Raw genomic sequence first — 25181 nt, 5'->3', positions numbered from 1 at the left:
GAAAACACAGAGACCGTCAAATTGTGATGCAATGATCGAACGGCTTGGGGTTAATTGAACGGGTTTCCGATTGTTATAACAGGGAAACAGTGAATTCGAGGATTAGGCGAAGGCATGGGATTACATGGGTTTGAAGCTTAGCACTTAGGGCTAAGAGAGTATGAAGAAACTGAAGGAGAGGAAGGTAAATGACTGCTGTGAGCTCCCTTTTCTGCATAAACACATGGTTGAGCTAACATTTGATCCTCCAAATGCTGAAGTATGTAGCAGAGCTAACATGTATTAATGGAAAAATCCATATGTTGGATGCTAGATCAACAAACCACATGGAATGGATGTGGAATCCATGTGAGCATTATTGACCCTATGGGTAAGCAAGTGCATATATGGAAAGTTGATGTGTGATGCTGACATTGCATGTGGACTAGTTCCAGATGACATGGCATACTAGCATGGCAAGGTGACATGGATTATAGGTGTAGCAACATTGAGGGGAGGCCCAATTGGCAATGATGTGGATTAGTGGAAATTCCAATTATAAAAAATCTAGAATTTTGGAGATTTGGGAAATGGACCCATTTTATTCAATGGATATATGTCCATCAATTTATATCTTTCAACTAGATCAGGTATTTGTGTGAGGACCATTTTTTGAGTTCTCTTAGTGGAGTGATGGCCCAATGGTTGCTTGACAAACTTGACGAGTGATGAGTATTAGGATCTATTATATGGAAAGAATGGTTATCTGGGTTCTATGGTAATCTAAAAGGTTGGGAATCTAGAAAAATCTTATAATGAGGATTTATTCGAAATCCTAGAACCACATGCAATGGGGTGGTAACGTGTATAGTGAGGATGTCACCTACAAAGTGGTGACATGTAGGTAGGTATTGCCATGGGTTAGCCATGTATTGGGTACATAGTATTGTATGAATGTTGATGGGGCGCTTTGAAGGTAAAATTTTCAAGATGCAATAACTTTGGATTCAAAGCTTAGAATATGGAGGAAATTTATGTTGTTAGAAATATCTCTTAATAAGAAGACGATGATGATAGTATTAAAAATGAGTTTTAAGGTTGTTGAAGGAAGAATATTTTTTATAAACCCACCTCCTTAAGGTGACTTAGGGGCTTGGGTATGTTACTGTTTCCTTCCTTGGTAAATTCGCTATACCCCTCTAACACTCTCTTTTTTAATCTAAAAGTATTCCAAGGTATTATGGGATCCCCTCAGCATCTCCTTATACTATAGTTTTTGAATGTTGGATTATTTTATCTTATTTTTTATTTTAGGTGTCATTTATCACATGTATACTTACATGACCCCATGTTTTTTTGCAATCTAGCTCAAAAATATCCTAGAAGGTTTGTATAGAGACCAATTTGTTGTCAACTTGGAACTCTTGAATACCAGACATCTTTAACTCCATCATGTGTTTACAGACATATTCTACTATTAAAAATTCTACAATTACTATCAAGTAACCAAATACATAAACAAAAATATTATAGTATTTATTAATAATATCACTTTATTAGTCAAATCATTGTCTGTAGGTGAGTTTGTTGTCCCATCGTTCAAGACTCCTATTATCAACAAACTACTATTGCAGTTTAGGCTAAATCACTTAAGTCTAAACACCTTCTCACCAAAAATAACAAACTCCATTCTCTCAGTTTTTGGATTGAGAGAAAGAGCTTTGGCTTTGTGAGGTAAAGGGTAACAACTTCAAAACCAATTGGTAACTTTTTCACAAGAGGAATATGAAATTTGGATCTAGTATTAGGAGTCTTGTGTTCTTTGTTTTGATGGTGCCTCTAGAGGTAATCTTGGGGTTGCAAGTGAAAGTGGGGTAGATGATATTTAGCCTTGAAGGATAAGATTAGGTACCCTTTCCAAGGATTTTAAGCAAGGAAACAAATAACTAGGTATAATCATACGCCCTTCTCCAAAATATATCCCTAGTCCTAGATTTCTCTCATCATAAGCTATTGGTGGTGAAAAATCATAATCGAACATTTGAAGTTCGAAATTTCTCCATTAGATCTAATTTGAATTCTATATTTAGATGCATTTGGCAGGGTCTTAATTCTTTCTCACAGGTTTCACCTTTCCATGTCTTAATGCTCAATAACACAAGGGAAAATATGTTGGCTAATTTGGCCATCTACAATGATGTGGGATCATTGCTTATTAATGACAATCAAAAGTATCAATGAATCACATAACCATGGTAGCACCTCTGATTTCTCTTATGCATCTTGTGGTGTGATGTTGGATCAAGTAAGGGAATAGATTACCACAAGTTGGTGTAGTTGCATCCCTTAACTCCATTGTTTCAATAGTCTCACTCGTAATTCCTCTCTGGATAATCATGGTCATGCATGTTTGAAGTGATGTAGGCTCATCCTGGTATCTATGGGCTAATGCAGGTGAAATTAAAAACTTCAACGTCGCATTAGTTTTATCCACCATTATTCTTAGGGTATTATTTAAGTCCATGTATGCCTAGATTAATACAAGCCTATTACGGTACTTATTGTCTCATGTCTAGAGATTACTCATGTTTCACCTTTTCATTATGGAACACGAGTCAAGATATATGGAAATACATTCAAAGCTTGTTCTCATAGGGGACAATTATGTTTGGATTGTAGTGAAAATGGAATTCTATTAGAAAAGCATAACCTCCCCTCCTATTAGTGACCCATAAGAACTCCACGAGAGCAATTTTAACTTTAGCTTAGCATTCAATAACTCTCTATGTAATGGAATTAAGTTATGGAGGTACTATTTTTTTAAACCATGATGAATAAGTAATCAATTATCGAGGTATTTATTGACCATAAGAAACAACTTCGAAGGATAGGAGATGAAATAGATATTCCACATGGGTAGAGGGAGGATTTGTAGTCTACCTATGTTATAAATGTTCTACCACCTACTTTTTTAATTCTCACATTTAGGTCTCTGGTACTCCTCTAGATTTGAATGAGGTAAGTCCCATTGAAACTTGTCACAATGAAATAAGACCATTTTCCTCCTACTTAGTAATTAATTATGCAAGTAAAATTTTGTATTTCCTTATGGGTCTTTGGAAAAAAATCACTATTAGATCATTTGGCTCAGTTGCGTCATGTATGATTATGCACATGTGTGCCATTTTTTATAAGTATCTAGTATGTAGTCATAATCATCTATATTTCCTTTTTGGATTCTACAACTCAATATGCAGACTTGTAATAACCCATTAGATGAAATGTTGCAGTGAGTTATTAAATAAATAAATAAACATAATGTTAAATCAATTAAAAAATAATATAATAAATAATAAATAAATTTAGTGTTCCTAGATGCGGGTGATGACATGGCGCGATAGGCAGGTGTCGGAAGAGGCTCGTCACGTGGGCAGGTGTAAGCCCGGACGAGCCACGACACACCAGATCGCAGAGGAATTAAATGTGATGGGAGGCTCCGTTAACTCGGCTTTATTGCTGGTTTTATGGCTGGTTCAGAGGGCATTCATTGTGCAGCAGAGATCGAGGCAAATGGTGCTCATTATCTCCGCTCCCCCGGTCGCCTGGATTCATTCCTGCAAAAATTCCGAGCAGACGTTAGCAGAGGAGGAACATTCCCTGGTTCAGAGCACAATTACTCAGTGGAATTCTTGTCCGAAGGGTAATTTGACAATGCAGAGGGAGAGGCCCAGGATGAGCAGTCGTCGGGGAGGTTCTAGGGGCCGCTCCGCCACTCAGCGCCCAGTTAATTCGCCCTCCTCCTCGGCGGAAATTGCTTCTGAGCACAACAGAGGCTCATACAGACCTGTTGGACGCGACACTATGCGTGGGTGGGGAGAAATTCCTGAATGCGGTCATTTGGAGCACCCGGCTGTTCGTTATCGAATTCCTTGCACGCTGGAGAACAACACTCTTATCGTTTCCGTCATGGTGGAACACTGTAATAGTCACAGAGGGCCTCTGGACAACCTGGGCGTGCCAGTGGTTGATATGCAGGTCCCCGCGGTCGATATGCGGAGGCCAACCAAAGCAACTCAAGCTGAGGAAGCTGGCCCTAGTGAGCCGGTTCAGCGGTCGCTGCGCTCGGAAATGGAGGGCTCTCAGAAGCTCAAAGGACCGGCGAAGGATACGGAGGTCTCGCAGAAGCTCAAAGGACCGGCGAAGGATGAGCCCCATACAACCGATGAGGACTAGTTCCTCCGTCACTCTGTCCTCCGCTGCCAGGAAAGCAACTCTTTGTTTGTCCCTCAAGCTCTTTGTCGATTTACTGCTCTCTTTGTCGATCTGTCTATGTGTCATCCATGTCGGATTATATGTCCACCGTGTCAGTCAATGTATCCATTGTGTCGGTTTGTCAATCCACCGTGTCGGTTCACATGTCCATTGTGGCAGTTTACAAGCTTATTGTGTCGATTCAATCGCTGGCTATATCGATTCAGATGTCTCTGTTTTGTAATGATGTTACTCAGAAGGGTCTTTCATGGAGAAAATCTCGCTGGAGATGCAGGGCCACGGCCCTGGTGTAATTTTGCTGTAATTTTTTATTTTTGTAATATAAATTAGACTAGTCTTACAGAGAAAAAAAATAAATAAATTTCTAAACCATTTATTTTCGAAAAAATTATAATCTGTATATCACATTAAAATAAATAAATATATATTATATATATATATATATATATATATATATATATATATATATATATATATATATATATATATATATATATTCATAGTTATTGTAAACTTTATATTTAAATTTAATTAATTAATTTATAAAAACTTAATATTTACACTAAAATTTCTTTCCAACAAAATCTAGAGTTGCATCTCAAGAGATTTGATCTCTATCGTTGCTTGATAAATCCGGAGTTAACATGGATTTAGACTAGTTTAATTATTAATAATTATTATAATGGTTAATTGTATGTTTTTTATTTTATTTTTAATTTTATTTTCATATTATTTTGATAGATGAAAAATGTTAAACAGAACATTACATTAAAACATTTCTACCATACTCCGTTGGCTTCTCAGCAGAAGTAAAGAAAAATATTATCAGAAAAACCAAGGGTTTTCAAAACCTTGAGCCCAAAAACTCATAGTAGTAAATTGACTATTTTACTCCAAATTTATTTTAATTATTAATTATTTTATTTTATTTTATTATTTTTAAGTAATTTGACCTGGTCTAAATGTTTACATTACATAAAATAGCATACTATCCCTTTCATACTAAGGTATCAATGTTAATTTCAGATTTAGGAAGTGCTTGAAATGAATCAAACTTTTTGGAATGTAAACTTTTGTTTAAAAAGTGACTTTCATTTTGAGAGGTTTAACCAATCTCAAAGCTTGATAAATCTAAAATTAAAATAAATCTATGCTAATAATATAAAAGATATCTTGAAAAAATTTATAACTAAGAAAAATAAAATATTGATTAATACTAATTATTGCTATTATAAACAAGTGTTGTAGGGCAACTTAGTCCCTGCTATTCAAGTTAAAAAATATGGGAAAATTTGCATAATAAAGTATTACCTACATTGGTGGTAAATTAATAGTGGTTAAAAGGGAAATGAAATCTTATAGTCTTTTTTGGGAGGAACTAATAAATTGAGATGTTAAGTGGATAATTTTCCCTGTAGTAGCCACCAGCATGTTTATATATTTATAGTTTTACTCATACATAAGTGTTGAGGAAAACACAAATGATGGTGAGAAGCAACTCCTCATAAATATATGTATTTACATCTTATTCATATCTACTATTTATGCGGGGACTTGGTTAAATTATGGTGGGAAGTAACTAATAATAAATATTTTGTTTACTTCCTTCAAAACTTAAGCATAAATAATCTTTGAAAATTAGTTTTTTAATAATATTGAAAAATAAATATTTATTTTTCAAATTTAAACATTATAAGCCCCTACCACCCAATTTAAAAATTATGTTTTGGAAAATTTGCATAATAAATTATAGCCTACATTTAAATTAATAGTAGGTAATAGACAAATGAAATCCTATAGTCCTGCTTTGTGAGGAAATTGAGATGTGAAGTAGATAAATTAATTGCTTGCTTAGCCATGTGGACTTACATAAAAATTTTGGTAGTAACCACTAGTAAGTTTACACATTTATAGTTTTACTCCTACATAAGTGTTGAAGAACACATAAATAATGGTGAGAAGTAACTCTTGGGAAATATATTTATTTCTTATTCCTATCCATTTTTATGCAAAATCTTAATTAAATTATGTTTGGAAGTAAGTGATGATAAATATGTTATTTACTTCTTTCAAAACTAAGAATAAAAAATAACTACACAAATATTTAAAAATAATAGATGAATATTATAACTATATCCATAAATTATGACATAGAATATGTGAAATAAAAACAATATTTATTTTTCAAAATTTTAGTCAATGCTAGACTAATAATAATTAATAAACAAATTAATTACTTAAGTTCTACCGGATTAAGAATAATAATAATAATATTCATAAAAAATTGAATTATTCATACAATTGAAAATAATATTTCCAATCAGCGAATAGTTGGGTGATATCGATAGCAAAAAAACATTAATTAACTAGTTCATATCCCATATTGAATTTGTGCAGGCATCTCTAGTGACTACGTGGTGATAATAGTATGCGAGCATCAGATGGCTGCTAGTTAAAAAACAGTCACATGGCTGCTGGTTAAAATACATAGTCAAAACAAGCGAGCAGTAGATGTATGGCTAAACCATCTACTTATTATTTGATACGTGTCCTTATCCTACATTATTGTATGTTGAGAGAGACCGTGAGGAGGGAGGTAAGGCCTTCCCCACCCCTAATATAATAATATGTGAACATTATATAAGGACACATCATAAAACAAATGTCAACATTAAGGATAATAGGACGAATTAAGGGCGCCCTTTCTGCAAACGCGAGCGTTGGTCCATACTCTGCCTGGTTTACATAGGTAGCCCGATTTTGGGTCGCAATGAATATCCTGTTGGCACTTGCACAATTTCTCCAAAGCGCAACCCTCCTTCCAGACCTCCACATTTTGGCCTCCAATACCAAGAAGCCCGTCAGTCCATTCGTTAGAGAAGAGGCCATCGGGATCAAGCCTATTTTTCACTGCCAAAAATTGCTGCAAATTCAAAGTATTGGCCGCCAATCCCTGGAACAAGTAACCCCCGGACTTTCCCCAGTGCAGGGCTCCTCCATGCTTTTCTATCAGCAATTGCTCAATCTCTTGATAAACGTCCATATCCCATGTGGGAACGTAGGCCTGCCGAGAGCGATAGTAAATTATCTCAAATGTCACAGCGTCCTCCGCGGGGCTCAAATAAGCTGTCTCCGATTTCTTAAGTGACCGCATAACGATTCCCGACCCCTCGAGCCCACACAAAGCCTGGGGATTCAGAGCTCTTATATTCTTCAGGTCCTTGATGGCCTCTGGAGCTTGAGAGAGGGGAACTCTGATTTCCAGATCGAACGTCAATCTTCCGCGTGCTCGGCGATCCCAGGAGCAGATGGGCTCGTTCTTATCTAGGATCTGAGTGGGCGTGCAACTTGCGTCATCGTCGTACTTCTCATGGTACTTTTCGCATCCGCCGGAGGTAACCATTCGATGGTTGAACCCCACCACGGGATACCCCGTGAAACTATTTCCATCGTTCAGAAACCCGCCGCCACTGAGGACTCGGTTGTTCATATTCCCCCCCGTCGAGTTACACAGCTTATTTGCGTCCTCGCTTGCTTGGATGGCCTCGACTGTATTATTACCACACAATTGATATAAGAACAATATTTATTTAGTACAAATTTATATTCAATCAATAAATATAAATACAGTGTACTCACAGGTTGTAGTGCCGGCCTCAAGACTGGCCACCGTAGTGGGCCCATAGGAGCCCTTCAGCAGCCCATCTCCAGGCGTCTCTACTGAAACTCTATCGATTTGTCCCATGAGAGCCTTTCCATGGGCAATATACCAGTAAATATTTGCAAACTCATATTGTCTCAGGAAGCTCTCGAGACGATCCTCTAATCCAGCGTCATCCTCCAACGTCAACGAAACGGAGCGCTTGAACATAGGCTCCAGAGAGAAGGTAATCGTGGAGATGACCCCCAGAGTTCCGAGAGCAAATCTGGCGGCCCTCAGATCTTCATCCTTCTCCGTCAATTCAATGACCTTCGCATAACCCTCCGACGCAGGCGCAGGGACGACCAACCGCATGGCCACCACGTATTCATTGATGACGGAGCCCTTGCCTACAAGGCTGCTGCCATGGGCACCGGTGCTCACAGACCCGGCTGCCGTCACTCCCTCCCACGAGGTAGAGGTGGGGAATGTCAAGCCCACCTTAGCGGCCTCGTCCAGCAGATCTCGGATAACCACCCCCGCCTGCACCGTGATCGTCTGGGAAGCTTCGTTAACAACTGGAGTGGCTGCGTAGTCTCTGGTGCTGATGATGAGCCCACCATCCCCCACGCACACTAGTCTGTTGTGGCTGTGAGCGCGGCCGCTGACCACGTTAATCTTCTGTTTGTTCTTTACGGCACCGGCGACGGCGGCCACTAGGCCTGCCTCCGTGGTAGGAAATACAGCGGTGGCCGCCCTGCAAGGGGCCCGATCTTCCCATAAGCCTTGGTTGTTGAAGATGTCGCATCCTGCTCCTCCTGAGCAGACCACGGTGGGAGGACTAATGCTGCACCCCTCAACGCCTACTCTTAAGAAATAAACGACAACCATGATGCACAGCCGCAAGGCGATATGAGTGACAGGAATTTCCAGAGATGACGCCATCTTCTCCTTCTTGCTCGTTGGTTTTGATTGATTGGCAGATGAGTTGAGTAATTATATAGAGAGATAGGGAGACATGGTCGGTGAACGCCTGTCTGGCACAATGATCCAAAGATGGCTAATCACAAGGCGACGCGTATGAAAGGCGGCAAATCTGATTCGCGCAATTTACGTCAACGATAAGTACATAACATTGAACCTGGAAACGCTAACAGCTGCAATCACAACTAATACCGTTGACTGTATCAATCGAAACATCCAAAGCTTATCACATGAAATCCAAAGAGCGCAAAATAGAGCAGGAGGGTATTAATTCTTCGGCGGGAAAAACGGAAGGAGACCAAAGCCAAAATTGCGGCTTCTGTTACTTTCATGGATAGTCTCCTTATGATAAAAAAGTTTTTTTTTTTTTTTTTAATGCATGAACGCCTGTTTATTTTATAAAAAAAGCCGAGATCTAAAGAGCCTGTAGCCGCAGCGGGCAGAGCTTTAGTGTCTAACCGATTAAGCCGAGAATAAAATACAAAAACCCGCTGCGGAGCGATACGCTGTAGCTTGTGGTTTTTTATATTTGAACAGAGTGATGGCCGCAGCCTCAAGTTTTAACGCATCAAGCGGAACGTTAAAGCTTTTTATGGAAGAAAAAGTGTTTTCGTCGCCGCCTCCGCCGCTTCTGCTGACCGTGGCTGCCGCTGCTTTGAATCCGATCAAAATAGAAAAGAATCCGAGAGGGGCGTGGGAAAGCAACCACGTATGGTCAACAATCACCTACAGGTTTTAAATAATCTTTTGACATAGGTTTTTAAAGGGCAACGGAAGGTTTTATTTTTTAAAGCTACGTGGATTATTTTGACCCATGTTAAAGTGATATGTTTTTCGAAGGACTGATTTACTAAATGTTTATGGGTTATGGACGGTGGTAAACGTTTATGAAATATAAAAGGTTTTGCCATAAAGTTAGAAGGATTTTGACATAGAAGGCATTCCAAGGTTTTGAGAATCATTTTTTATCTATTGAAAAAGGTCAAATTTATAAAGGGTTTTTCTTTTTATGAGTGGCTTGTTAGAAAGGGATTTAAAAACCAAAAAAAATTGGAGATATTTATGAGGAAGGTTTTTTTTTATAATTAAAAAAAGAAAGAAAACGATTTTATTGAACAAGAGTTTAGTTGAACGAATATTTGAAGAAGAAGATATAGTAGACAAGATTAAATTGTGTTTTAGCACAATTTCAAGAAAAATGGTTTCAATGCATTTATCTGTCTTCAGGAACATCCATATCATTATTTTCACTTTCATCATTCATTTTTCCTGTAATATGCACACTCAAGATCATTTTCACCATTTCATTCAATTCTTTTATTCCAGTTGCCTCTTTAAGACTCACATCAATTTGTTCTATTGGTTTCTGAATCCATTCTTCAATGAGCTTCAAATCTGCATCAAATTTACTAACAACCTTTCTTTTAACTTCTGCTCCTGTGTTATTTTGAACACTTGCATATTCAAAAACAATGTTAAAAACATCTTTCATATGACTTTCTTTAGTGAGAGCTTCCTGCTCTACATCTGCCTTCTTTTCAACTGCATGGAGGTTGTCTCCCACTTTTATGTTAGTGGATATTTTCATAAAAAACTCTTCAATCACTTTATCCTGTTCTTGATCATCAATTGCTGCTAGATGACATACTGCTTCATGAGCAGTTCCAACTGCTTCATATCTTGCTACTACAGTGGCAACTTCACCCTTCAATGCTTCATCAAACATGGTGCTTACCATATTGCCACAATCAATCCATGTTTCAAAAAAGAAACCACACATATCATCAACATAATGTTCATCCACACTATGGTGGGATATACGAGCATGGATGTGCTCATTGTCAATTTCATTGACAATTTCAACTTCACCAAATCCATCAATTGCGGCTAGATTCACCAACTGACATATCACTTTCCAGTAATCATCAACATGTGTTTCATCACAGTGGGATTCACCATCATTTGCATCATCCACATTACAATGGATTCCTTGAGCATTAATATGCTCTTGCTTTGCTTCATAAACAAAGGCTTCAACTTCTATCTCTGCAATCTTTGCTACATCTTCTTCATCCATATTCAAGCATGCATAATGGGTTTCAATTTTATGGTTTTGACAACCATCATCCACTTTTGTGTGGGGTTCTCCAAGCTTTGTTTTCCTCTTAGAGTCTTATTCATCTACTCTCAGATCTGCAATTGACTTCTTTGTTTGTGACATAACCTGATGTTGCATGTCTCTCCCCCTTGCACCAAACTCTGCTTCTAGGAACTTCCATGCTTCCTTGGAAGTTGTAGCTTTTTGTACCTTGTACAAACATTTCTCATCCAATGCTTGTTTTATCATTCAATGCTAAAACATCACATATTGTGTCATATGTGTTATTAGATTCGTACATAATTAACTCTCTAGCTCGAAGAAAAGTTAACATCTTGATAACCCAATGATCAAAATATTCACTTGTAAACATAGGAGGTCATAGCAAATCAAAGCTACACCAATCGTCGTTGATTTCTTCTTTGTCTTCTGCCAAACTTCTTAGTTCCTCGGTTACAGCCTGAACCTCTCTAACCATGGCAATGATCTTTGCCTCTTCTTTTCGATTTCTTTTCCTCATATGCTTCAGTTGCGCTTTACAACCCATGACTGTGGTCTTTCCTCTCATTTATAGATTCTTTCCTGATTGCGTGAGGCTATCTTCCATATCACCCCCTATCTTCCATATCACCCCCGAAATAAAATATGATTTTCAATATGCACCCCCGTAAGGCACAATCTTCACCCAAAAATTGTCATGCTTGACAAAAAACCAAATAATTTTGTAGACGAATGGACTTTACAAAGCCTTCAATTCTTTTGCCAAAAAACCCTTAAAAAAAAATCTTTATACCATATATCTTTATTTTTTTCATATAAAAAAAACTTTAAAAAATTATCTTCTTTCCGCACAAAACCCTACAATTAATTTTTCCAATAATTAAAACCTTTTTAAAAAAAAACCTTTTTATGACCAAGCCTTTACATTTCAAGGCAACTTTTAAATCATCCCTTTCGAATCAACCAATCTTCACAACACCCTTTTTGATTGTCACTTATTAAAAACAAATTTAATGAAACAAAAAACTGCCTCACTTTCACACAACAAAAATTAGCCTTTAAATTTGATCGCTCAGTTGACTTGAACACATGTTCTCCTCCTCCTTTTTTTATTTTTTAAACTTTCAGCGACGGCATGCCCTTTAAAGAAATCTTTTGAATATTTGCAGGCTACCTACAACAGCTTTGGCTGCGGCTTATGGCAGATTTCTCCTTTGCATCAGGCTTTATAATTGATGCCCCTATGCCATTTTTCCACTTTTTACAAGTAAAATACAGTTTATTCTGAAATGAACACGGCAGGCTTAACTGGCAAATAATTTTTGAAAATGTCAAAATGACGGGTATATAAAAAAATCAAAAGTTTCAAAATTTATATATATTTTTATGTATATCTAGCTAGCACTAGGATATGTGGAGTGGTCAATTCTTCTGACAGCCTACTTGTGTGTAACCCCTACTTCACCTTACTACTTTGGTTTGTCTGGGGTCAGTTCTTACTGTCAAAAACACACAATGCATTGTATTTTGGTACGTTCCAGATAACTTGTGTCAACAAAATCTTATATTCATTTTCTAAATGGCGGTTTGCATTAATTGAGAATCAACTTCTCCATTCTTCATTAGTATGTTTCTTGTGTTTATAATGTTGAATCATGATAATTAAAAAGTGAGACTGTGGGAGAGAGGCATCCTAATTAAACACAAAGAAGGCCCCTCTTCATATTGTCCCTCACTAGTACTAGACTTTCCTCAAGCGGAGGCTTCCCCTAAATTCTGGTAAGTTCGAGTAGATTTTAATATATTTGAATAATTTATACATGCAAATTCTGATATGTGGAGCGTAGATATCCTTTTTAACAAAAGCTTCTTGTCGATTTCATGGAATCTTTTCCCTCCTCCATGGAATTCTCACGGGAGGAAGCTCGCTCCTCCTTTAACTGAGTAGCAGTTCAACTGGCCTTTACTTGCATTTGAATACCTTCACTGAAAATATCTAATATCCACAGGTTAGACATCATTTCAGCAAAATCTTATTGCAATTTAAACCAAAATGTTTCATTTTCTGAAAAATAAATTTAATTAAAAAGAAAAATTGGAAATTTATTTTTTGCAATGGCATGCTGTTTTTTACCCTATTATCTTCAAAGTTTAATTTCATTCGCTGCAAACCCTATTCTCTTCAAAGTTTAATTGCATTCGCTTTAGGGTTTGTAATATACATTGTGTTTTTTTCTTTTAAGTTAGAAAAAACAGGTAAAATGAAATATTAAAAGTAATATGAAGGGTTGTTTAAAAATAAGATCGTCATAAAAAAAATCCATGATGGGTAAGAGGACCCGTCAAATTTAACCCCTGTTTTGCATGTTCTCTTCGGATGCGGTGATGGTTCTTGATGGCCGTAAGAATAATGATTGTTCGAATTTCTAAGCTACTACTCGGCCTTTGTAATTATCGTCTCTACAGACCCACTGATTCTGTGTGTCTTATTTTTTGCAAGGGGGAGAAGACAAAGCATGAATTTACACACAAAACACGAGGTGCTGCTCTTCTATTGATCATACAAAACATGATTCTTACAATGAACCTAGTGAAGGGTATTTAACCTTTCCAACTTGCAACTTGCCTAAAATATCTTGACATGCATCCACATGCAACCACTCACTAAAAGTCGTCTATCACTTAACTTGATTTGACTCAACACTCAAATACTCAATTACTCAGTTAACTGATTCTCTATATTTAATCAACTCCACATGCGAACTAATTACAATTTCTAGCCAAAAAAAATTAAAACAAGAGGATACTGATTCTTCGGCGAGAAAAACGAACGAAGACCAAAACCAAAATTGCGGCAACTGTGACTTTCATGGATAGTCTCCTTATAATAAAAAAGTTTATTTTATAATAGGTGAACATAAACTATGTTCAAATGATAGTATGTAATAGTAAAGAAACCATAAATCCTATAAGTTAATCAATAATAATTTTAATTATAATTATGAAAATATAGAATTTACATTTATTTTAATTATAAATTTGTTTTATTAAGTGAGGTAAAATCATATTGACAAATACCATTGGTGTTTAGAAGGAGGAAATCATGGCCAAATATTTGGTCAATATTTTTTTTTGTAAAATTATATTAATAAATAGTTCGTCAAAATTATATTAATAAATAGTTCGTCAATGTGAATAACCAAAATTTTGAATTTTAAAAGATTAAATCTCTCATAAATCTCTATTTTGAATGTATATGAAGAAATGTATGCACCTCAAGCAATTTATTCCATCTAAATGCTTGATAAATCTAAAATTAAAATATATCTAGGTTGATATATATATATATATATATATATATATATTTATTCTTATTTTTATTTGACTAAGTTAAAATGTTTACATAACATTATAAAATCTCTTCTATTCTTCACTAATTTTTATTTTTATTTTTTATTTTTATTTTACTAAATCAAAATGCTTACATAACATAACATAACAGGACATTACAACATATTTTCTAGGTAGGGCTAGAGAGGCCTCTTAGCATAATAGTTGAAATAACACCAACTTAAATCCATCTTAACTCTGAAACTACCAAGCATCTTGAGGAATCAAATCTCTTTTCACCTCAAAATATTTGATTCCACTTAGAGCTTGGTAGATCAGAGTTAAAATAGATGTAGGTTGCTTTAATTATTAATTATAATTTTTTTAATTTTTTTTTAATGTAATTTGACAACATATTTTCCACATAGCGCTGGAGAGGCCTCTTAGCATAATAGTTGAAATAACACCAACTTAAATCCATCTTAACTCTGAAACTACCAAGCATCTTGAGGAATCAAATATCTTTTCACCTCAAAATCTTTGATCCCTCTTAGAGCTTGGTAGATTAGAGTTAAAATAGATGTAGGTTGGTTTAATTATTAATTACAATTTTTTAAAATATTATTTTTTTAATGTAATTTGACATAGTAAAAATGCTTTAATTAATAATTATATATTTTTTATTAATTTATTTTTTATTTTTTTTGTAATTTGACAAGTCAAAATGTTTACATATGTTGGGCATGGAATCCCCCCCACAACATGTTTTGGGGCTCAAAGCCAAGTTTTAGTCAAAGGTTTTGTAAGACTCCGCGATTTGCGGGCGCGGAGTGCGAAATATAGATTAAGTCATAAAGTTGTCCGCCCTAAAGTAATGTAAATTCATGTCGGCCTACCCATGGTTCACGAACCATGGGATTGTATAAATAGAGTGAGGCTCTAAGTTGTAAAGAGAGTAAAGGAAGAAGAGAAAAGAATGCGAATGGTTCAAGCTTAGAGTAGGAGTCTAAAAGTATTGGGTCGTAGTAGTAGGAAGAGACTTTGCAACTGAGTGCACAAGGGCCTAGTAGAGTCTGCAACTAAGTGCACGGATCCCTACAGCTGAGTGCGTAGGGCGGTGTCGCGTCTGTAATCAGGATTGAAGATAAATAAAGAGAAGTTGATTCCTATTTCTGTGTATCTGTTATGAATTGCCTTCTTTACGTTTATACTGTTTTATTTATTACGTGCATTGATATGATTGTTGAATATGATGTAATAATCATTAGTCTTACCTAAACAAGTTAAGTAACCAGATAATAATAGATTACATAGCAAGGGACTTGGATATTACGGGTTGCACCCTGAGTAGGGCTGTGCGGAAACAATATCACAGGTTGCGAAGGGATAGCAAGTGTGCGTAGCGACGTGCGTGTAGAGTCAAACCACGGACCCCTAGAAGCTCATCAAACATCCCCAGGGTGCGGAAACCTAGTTCTAGCACCCTCCCATACTACTTCGGGTGAGACCTCAGTCCGTGCTCTTCGGACTGTTGACGAAAGGGCCAGTAGTACCAGGATTACTTGGCTAAATCACCTTTGAACCTGAGTCAGGTCCAGACAAGCCAACAAATGGTTCCGTTGCTGGGACCGGGATCTGCATAAAGGATGTTTGATGTTGTGCCACTAGAATCCAACGAAGAAAGAAATTAAAGAGTGGTTGGACAAGAAGATTCACAAGTTCACGACGCAAGAAAACAAAAATCCATGAGTATCTAAGGAACATGGTTGGAGCGCTACTTGTATACGGAAATCCACAAATTTTTATTTGCATCCTTTCCTTATGAGCTATATGAGTGGATCGCGAAGTTAGCATACAACCAGGGGAGGTGTAGGCTGAACAAAACAATAGTGTGGACTCTGGAATTAGTGCACAGACTAGAAGCATTAGGAGATAAGATAGTGCGAGTTGTGGAACATTGGCTCGACCAAATAATAGGAGGATTTATCACTGAGTTCGTGGTCAACATGACCGCTAGTTACAGTGAGGCGGAATGAAGTTTTCTCAAGCGACCACGAGGTAAGTATATTAAATCTTTGAACACTTGGATTAAGATGTTATTTTGTGAAAAGCGGGTTATGTGAATAAATTAATGTTTGAAACTACACGAAGCGGGAAGATCTACAGAAGCAGAAGTAGTGAAGAGATGGAAATTAGTCCCTTAATTTCACCCTCGCGAGGAGGGGCTCACGAAAGTTTCTTCGAGAAGCACGGTCAATCTGATAAGACAGTGTATTCCATATTTACCACCAACACCCACACTGCCACCCATCTCACCCTCCTCACCTCCATCTCCATGTCGGCTGGATAAATCGTTCTTGCGGACAAGATTGATCTCCCTAGTATCAACAAATATTTAGCAACAAGAAGGACAAGCAAATCTACCTTTCTCTAAATATATTGCGATTTATTAATAAAAACTAAAAGGTGTTTTAGACCCTACCTTAAGTCCAACGCTAGTTTGTGGCATCCACGCTTCGACCGTCCGAACGAGTTTCCTTTTGAGAACCTGCAATCACAAACATGCACACATCAAATAACACCTGCATAGCCAATATAATAAATCATATTCATCATGGTGATCAAGGAATCCATGTAATAAACCATAAAACACAACTTATTGAGAAAAATAAACTTGATTGCATTAACTTTGAAAATAGAAGAACTTTACAACCTTTGGTGCCTTGATGTTGTACAAGCTCCTCCCAGGGTCCAAGCAGGAATCTCCTCTACTTTGACAAGCCTCACACTCTTCCCAATGAGATCAAACAAGGTATGTAATCTCTCCTCTCAAGCTCAATTAGGAAGACTAAATTCCAACAGTATTTCACCTAAAAAATATTCAGCTTTCAACCTCATCAGTAACCAGCCCAATGCCTCATTTTATAGTGTAGAGGAATGAAGCTACAGGTCCACCTATGAAGGGATAGATTCCTCCTTCAAAGGGATAAGCTCCTCACATCAAGGGGTTAGCTCCTTAAGGTATGTGATGCATGAACCTTAAAGGAGCGAACTTGCCACCTCAATATTCCCTCTAGAAGCTTCCAGAAATGACTCAAAGTGAACTTTTAAGAATGTACTTGGACCTTTTTTACTTTTACAGGGGTCCGCACCCATTACACAGAGACAGAGCAGTCAAGTACAGAGGGGACATGACCAGTAGGTGCAGGACTGTAGGTAATGCTAAGAGAAAGTGCAAAACCAGAGTTTTAGAGACTCTTAAGGGCTTTCTCTTATTTTTCAAGGCTTAACATGAAGAACTGAGGTTTAAGACTTGCAAAGGAGGAAAGTATGAGTGGTGATAGACTCACACCGATTCAGAATGTCATGGTGACAATATTTTGTGCAACAGATTGCCCCCTAAAGTGCGAAGTCTATAATAGATGAGGATAGCATTTTTCATCTAAGAAGAGTGAAATACTTTATCATTTCAAAGATCATCCTGTGGACATACTGGTCGGAACCTGTAAAAACATTCAATACAAAATATATATATGAACATATCATCGTTGAGGTAGGCATTCTCATACTGAAATCAAAACTGACTAGAAAAATAACTAAACTACTCTGATACAAGAATGATTTTGTAATACATCACAAGTATAGACATATGTAGACACAGTATGGGCACAACCATCTGCTTATGAATAGTCCATTGTATAATGAATAACAAAATTCCTCTCAGCCTGGATGGTGGAAACTAGATCCGGGGTCTTGATTTCTACTTCCCAAACTAGTACGATTCTATCCATGTGAATGAATGTGTCGAAGTCAAACATGGTAGAAACCATTTGATTACCAGTCAATGATGTGAACTGTTAACAAGTATGAGAGAAACCACTAGTAATGTCAATGCTCTCAAAGTACTCAGTACAATCCACGAAATGTGAATAGATGAGATGATGTCAAACATGTCATAGAATCCTTTGATCGAAGGTCAATGATGCAACTTATCGTCGAAGGCGAGAAACTTGCCATTGATGCATGCAGATTCCAAGGTACTGACGATTTCTAGATCATCTTTCTAGATAAAGCACTGAAGTCGATAGAAAGCGATCCATCATAGGCAAGCCCACAACACGAAATCATAGATCAAGTTTGAAGAAATATATTTGGCAAGGACTAACTCAGGGATGGTCAAGATGGATGACATATATTTTGCAGATGAATGGATTATTCGAACTGACCTCTTGAACACATAACGACACTGCAGATGGTTTGGTGACAATTGACCCAAAGCTAATACCCAGAAACCGACTGAAGACTTTCAATATGGTTTGATTAACTGTTAGGCAAAGGATTTCCCAACCCAAGTGAACAAAAGGTGTCGTGTTCAAGAGTGGTTAAATGCTTTTCTAAAACACAAAGTATAACACACAGGTTCATTTTTCTCTCTTTTCCCCCACCATTTCTGGCAAGTACCTCTTTATTTTTGACAAGCTTGAGGAGGATAACATTTGCTTGGGTATAAGCTCATCCTTCGGATGAGTGCAACTTAGTTTAAAATTCGAACCCTAAGAAGGAGTGGTCCATTCCTATTTAAAATTGAACATGTCCTTTACTGTTAAATTTTAACGAGTCCAGTATAGGAGAAACTCGGCGTTTTTCAATTTTAGGGAGTCATAAGAAAAACTTAAGAAAACTCCATGGTTGTCCTTTTTCGTAAATTTGTGTCTTCCAAGCCCGAAAAAATATAAAATAATACTTGAGAGAACCGCTTGACCATTACAATCAAGGAGTACTTTTCATCATTAGTGTCTCTGATCCGAAAAAGTAAAAAAACGATCAACGACACGTCATTTTATAACCAATATCGAACTTGAAACGACAAAAGCCCGGCAATCTTTTCATGTTTATACGGTCAGAAAAGAGTTGTAAGTGGACCGTCCTTTTACTTCCGTTTTAACGAGCTTAAAAAGAAAAGCTTGGCAATCTTTTCATATTTTACGAGTCAGAAAAGAGCTTAAAAATAACTCCAATGTTTTTTGTTGAAAATGATCAATTTTCCCTGAAAAATCCAATATTCTGCACAAAAACTCAAACATTACTCATACCTATTTAAAATAAATAAAAATGCATCAAAAAATTACCTTTTTAAAGTGAAAAATAAACAAATTAAAAATTCATTTATTAAAAAAAGCTTATAAAAAGGGCTTTTGTAAATTCATTTTTACCATTTGACTTCAGAGTGAGAAGAGAGAACTTTTGGGTAAGAAACTTCCTGTGAATATTGCGGAAAATCCGTCCATTGGAATTGAAAAATGTTAGCTCCAGGTAATCCACATCACCTTTATCTTGCATTTCAATCATTTGCATTTCATTTTTAGGCTTCCATTTTGATTTTTTAGGGAAAAATTAGTTTAAAAAACCGCTCGCGGGGGTCCGCAGGCGCAACATGCGAAACCTGCGAACCTCGACGTTTTCCTACAAAGGAAAGAGCCAGAGTCCCGCACCTGTTGTTTGGGAAGAGTGCAAACCTACGCACTGTCCCTAACTAGAGGGTGAGGACCCCGAGAAATAGGTTTTAAAACTTCAATTTTTTCCATTTCCACCCAAAAAAAATTTGAACTAAAATGTTCTAATTCGCCATTTTTGCAATGTAGGATATACAAAATGCTTATTTGGCGGGAACGTGAGCACAAATATGTGGACCTTGCCGCAATAAATCATCAACCCTCATTGGATGCATTGACAGCATGCGGGCTATTTAAATTCTGGGCCATACCTGGCATGAGGGCCCAAGTAGACTTTTTGCAATGGCTGGTAGACAGGTGGAATATACAGGACCAGTGTTTCATTATTGGTGGTCACCGGCTCGAAATCGAGCTAGAGGAAATTTATTTCCTGATTGGTTTGCCCAAGAGAGGTGAACAATTATCTCTATTTGGGACTAGGCCAGGTGGCGAGTCTGTCGATAGTCTCTGACTAGAGTTTTGTAATGACCAAACAAAGGACAAAGGGATCGATATCAAAACTATCTCCTATCCTGAACTTAAAGTGATTGCATTTACTGTCATCAGACTATGCGGAAGCGCAGAACTACATGTAGCTACCGGATCCCAAATGCGAATAGTAGTAGACTGTTATCGAGGCACCATCTTCAACTGGTGCGAAGCTGTGTTGGCGAATGTAAAAGGCCAACTAACTAGAGCAAAGAACAAACAACTAAAAAACTTTGGATATGGTTTCCTAGTTGTGAGCTTTGGTCTAGAGAGGGTTCCAATGTTGGTCCCACAGCATCTTTCCGTTGGAGTTGGACTTCCCCGATAGCCTAAGCTACTGCGTTGGGTTGTGGTTATGGCCCATCATCCTGAGGAGGGTTCAGAGGTTGTTCGATTTCTGCCTAAGTATTTTCGTTGGTTGGAGAACCAACTTTTCGTGATTCAGGATTTTCCATATGGTGGGATGGATTATCGTGGTGACCCAGACATCACTCTTCCACCAGGAGAGCAGTGGGATGATTAAGGTAAAATCATTCTCAACATTTCCTAAGTTTTAACTAAAAAATGTTTTTTTTTGTGTTTTTTCAATCATCCAAAACTTATAATAAAAGTTGCAAATGTAAATGTGGGTCCACGACGACCAGCCGCTCTTCGGCCCTATGAGAGGAGACACCCAGCTGCAGCAATACCGGCCCCATGGGATGAATCTACAGAGACCCTGACCGAATTGGAAAATCATCTAGAGCGTTTGACAGCAGATATTCCAGAAACTAGCATAGATGATATTTCACTTAGGTTACAGTGCTATGTGATTGGGGTCCCAGGACCTTTCAGAGGTTCCTTTGTAGGGTGGCCTGAGCAGTGGTTTCTTATCGTGATCATCACCAGTGATAGGATGATCACCTTTGTAGACTCATACGACAATTTTGCTTTTTGTACTATCATTTTTGCCGATCATAAGGTGTTTTTCAACCTATGATTGAAGGCGATGTATATTTGACACACTTCTATGCTATGCTATATCACTATTACTGGCTATCTTGTATAACATGTTATGGAATGTTTTTAAATTTACTGTTCGATTATTGCAAATGTCTATTTAACATTCAAGAAGCAATTGCATCTGCTAATGTATTTAAATATCTTGGAATATGTTGATATTCAATATAGTCAAATTCACGTTCCAAGAGATGAACTCTCAAAAATAATCTTAATAACACTGGATTTCTAATGGCATAAACTCTATTAAGCTGCAATACAATGAGTTTAGAATCTAACCTAACAATCAAACTCCGAATCCTGAATGAAATGGATTCAGATAATTACTCAATCAATGCACTATACTCTGCAATGTTGTTCGTTGTTTGATCGAGGCTTACCCCATGCATAGATAAACCAATGTATGTTTGAAGAGACGTCGACATCTGCAATATCAAGAGTAAAATAAAGATAAGTAGGAATAATAATAAAAACACTCTCTAAAATAAGCACACTTTTCTAATCTAAAACACACCAGCTAGAAAGAAACTAATCTAACTAAAATCTCCACACCCAGATTTAAGCATAATATCTCTTCAGATAAAGACCATTTCTGGGTTTACCCAAAGAGACACTGTCAAAATCTACCAATTCATAAGCCCCTTTTGCCAACTTTCGCTTAACAACATAAAGACCATGCCACATAGGTACAAATTTTCCAGCCCCTGGCTTATCGTTTGCTTGATTGTATAGTAAAACTAGGTCTCCTTTCCAAAAAATTACGGGGTGTAACATTTCGATCGTACTGAGCTTTAATTCGTTTGGCATGAGTTTCGATTGCTAATGCAACATCACATCGATTCTCATCTAGCTGAGCTAAGTACAACAAACGTTTCTCCTCTTCGGAAGTGGGTGGGAGTAATTCTATGGCTATTTGCAATGACGAAATTTCGCATTCAATGGGTAACACTGCTTCCAAACCGTAAAACAGTTGAAAAGGAGTGAAACCAGTTGATGTTTTTACTGAGGTTCGATATGCCCAAAGTGCTGAAAATAACATGTTATGGCAATTTGACCTATGAATACCAATGATTCGTCAGATCATAATGACTAGAACTTTGTTGATAGCTTCAACCAAACCATTAGCCTGTGGGTAATGTGGAGTAGAACTATCGTGACGCAGGCCAAGTTGATTTGTTAGTTCAGTCATCATGATGTTTCGGAAATGACTCCCATGATCGGTAATAATCGCTTGAGGAACACCAAATCTAGTAATTATATAATTGAAAACAAAAATTGCAGTAGTTTTTCCATCTGCCGAAAATGTAGGCATCGCCTCGGCCCACTTAGTAAAATAATCTACCGCAAGGATGATATACGCATGCCCCCCGGCTGAGTGAAGGTTACATGTAATAAAGTCGATACCCCACTTTGCAAAAGGACCGATGACAATTATAGGGTGGAGAGGAGCAGGTGGAGCACGCATCTTTCAATCAAAAATTTGACAATTGTGGCATTTTCGGACCGCATAGATACAATATTTAAATAAAGATGGCCAGAAATAACCGGCGCGCAATATCTTTTGGGCTGTGGCATACCCAAACCTATGACTGCCACATGCTCTGGAGTGACAGTCATTTAGAACCTTTTCAGCTTCTTCATGAGTTAAACAACGTCGGAAAACAGAATCCGCCCCACGATGATAGAGTGTATCTCCAATAATTTTGTATTGTTGGGATTGGAAACGTATTTTCCGTCGTTGAGATTGTGAAATTTCAGGCCGAAAAGATTGGGTTTGGAGATAAATAATGATATCTCCATACCATGGGTCAAGAGTACTAATAAGAAACAAGGATTCGTCCACAATGGGCTCTTCTGCCATAGTCTGCGTATCAGCACACGGGAAATCACACATCAGTTCCGCAAATACCAAAGATTTCTTTGCCTTGGATTTTTCAAATTCCAAGTCAAATTCTTGCAGGATAACAATCCATTTGGAATACTTGCCCCCTAGCAATTGTTTGGTCAAAATATAGATCATAGGGTTACAGTCAGAAATTACCGTAGTTTTGCGTAATAAGATGTAATGATGAAATCTTTGGACAGCTTGAACAGCTGCCAAGGCCAATTTATCCACATGCGAATATTTAAGCTCAGTTGGATTCAGAGTTCGACTAAGATAGTAAATCACATGTTCATTGTTGAATTCATCTTCCTGAACTAAAACCATCCCAATGGTGGAATGAGAAGCGGCGAGGTACAAGAAGTAATCCTGGTTGTAGTTGGGAGGATGCAATAATGGTGCATGGGTCAACGCGTGTTTAAGTGCATCAAAAGATTTGTCAGCTATCTCATCCCAAAAGAATGGAGTATTCTGTTTCAACAACCTGGTAAAACCCTTTGTTATCTCGGCGTAGTTAGGAATGAAACGACGTAAAAAGTTTGCTTTCCCTTGCAAACTTTAGAGTTGACGAACAGTGGAAGGAGGAGGCAATTTGACAATAGCTTCAACCTTTGAGGGATTGACACGGATGCCAGCTTTTGAAACGACAAATCCTAGTAAATGACCTGTTTCTATATAGAAAACACATTTGTGTGGATTCAACCTAATTCGATAATGCCTACATCTCATAAAGATTGCTCGTAAATGAGTGATATGATCGGCTCTACGTAATGAATGTGCAGGTAAATCATTGAGATAGGGCTGCACAATGTGATTGATGTCATGAAACGCGTAAGACATAGCTCTTTTAAAAGTTGCTCCAGCGTTCTTCAACCCAAAAGGTAATTTGCAATAAGAAAATGTCCCCCATGCACAAATGAAAGTCGTTTTGGTTGATTAGCAGGGAGTATGCTGATTTGATTGTAACCGGAAAAACCATCCATAAAGGAGAAAATTTCACTACCAGCACAATCATCAATGATTTGATCGATATAGGGGGTTGGATAATTGTCTTTAGGACAAGCTCAATTAATATCCCTATAATCGATACATATTCTTATCATTCCTTGCTTTTTGTTAACAGGAACAATATTCGATACCTAATCCGTTAAAGGAATTGGATAAATGAAACCTGCTCGAAGTAATTTCTCAACTTCAGCTTTAATAGTAGCAGCTTTTCGTGGATGTATCTGACGCAAACATTGCCGGACAGGTTTAACATCCGGGTAAGTTTTAATTTCATGGACAACAATTGATGGATCGATTCCTGGCATTTCTTCATATGACCAGGAAAACACGTCACAAAATTCTTGAAATAGGGCTTGATAAATTTGGAGTTCATTGTCTGTACAAGAAGCACCTATATGAATGTTTTCAATAATTCTAGGTTTAACTGAAATGTCAATAGGAATCGTTCGAGAGATATTTCCCAAATTTAACTCAGAATCAGGATGTTGCAATGGATTCTATGGTTCTTTGACGTAATCAGTAGTAAAAATAGATGAAAAATCATTTTCAAAATGATCAAGCTCAGGTAAGAATGAAAATCGATGATGAAGATCTTCTCAGGGTAAATCATCAATAGACAAAATTTCACGAATCTGCTCATCAGTATGAACAAGCTCAGAAAAAGTTGTTGAATCTGAGGTTGATATTGAAAGTGATTCTACATGGACCACATTCATTAGATCAATTTCGGTTGAACAAGGGTTAGAAAACGACTGTACAGCCTGATATGCAATTTCATAGGGACTCAAAGGCATCGCATCACCAAATCAATCCACCTCATATTCAGAAGGTATGATCCAAGTATCATAAAAAACAATAGTATTCGATGAAATCATATGAATAGTTGCAGTAGAAGGTGATACATTGGGAAGAGGAAAGGAAAAAGTTCCTAGTAAACCAGAATCTTTAATCAATCCTACCCCAACATCCTTGTAAGGGATAGTTGTTTTGTCGACATGTTGGATACTT

At 37.2% G+C, this 25181-nt stretch overlaps 1 protein-coding gene across 1 annotated transcript; it reads right to left on the bottom strand.

Annotated features, from left to right (window-relative positions):
• Positions 1 to 6742: 6742 nt before the first annotated feature.
• Positions 6743 to 9212, bottom strand: LOC149180436 (L-gulonolactone oxidase 2-like). Its single transcript, XM_089416124.1, has 2 exons — positions 7891 to 9212; positions 6743 to 7800 (listed from the first exon to the last, which is right to left on the bottom strand). Exons 1-2 carry the CDS (start codon positions 8834 to 8836, stop codon positions 6923 to 6925), a joined length of 1824 nt encoding a protein of 607 aa, XP_089272250.1. The 5' UTR covers positions 8837 to 9212; the 3' UTR covers positions 6743 to 6922.
• Positions 9213 to 25181: the final 15969 nt, after the last annotated feature.

This window comes from Pinus tabuliformis, chromosome 3_2 (genome assembly GCF_031772625.1).
Source record: "Pinus tabuliformis cultivar Carrire ecotype Pingquan chromosome 3_2, CPIR1, whole genome shotgun sequence".
Classification (NCBI taxonomy): Eukaryota; Viridiplantae; Streptophyta; class Pinopsida; order Pinales; family Pinaceae; genus Pinus; species Pinus tabuliformis.
The sequence above is the reverse complement of the archived record's forward strand: the minus strand, read 5'-3'. Positions and strand labels throughout refer to the sequence as shown.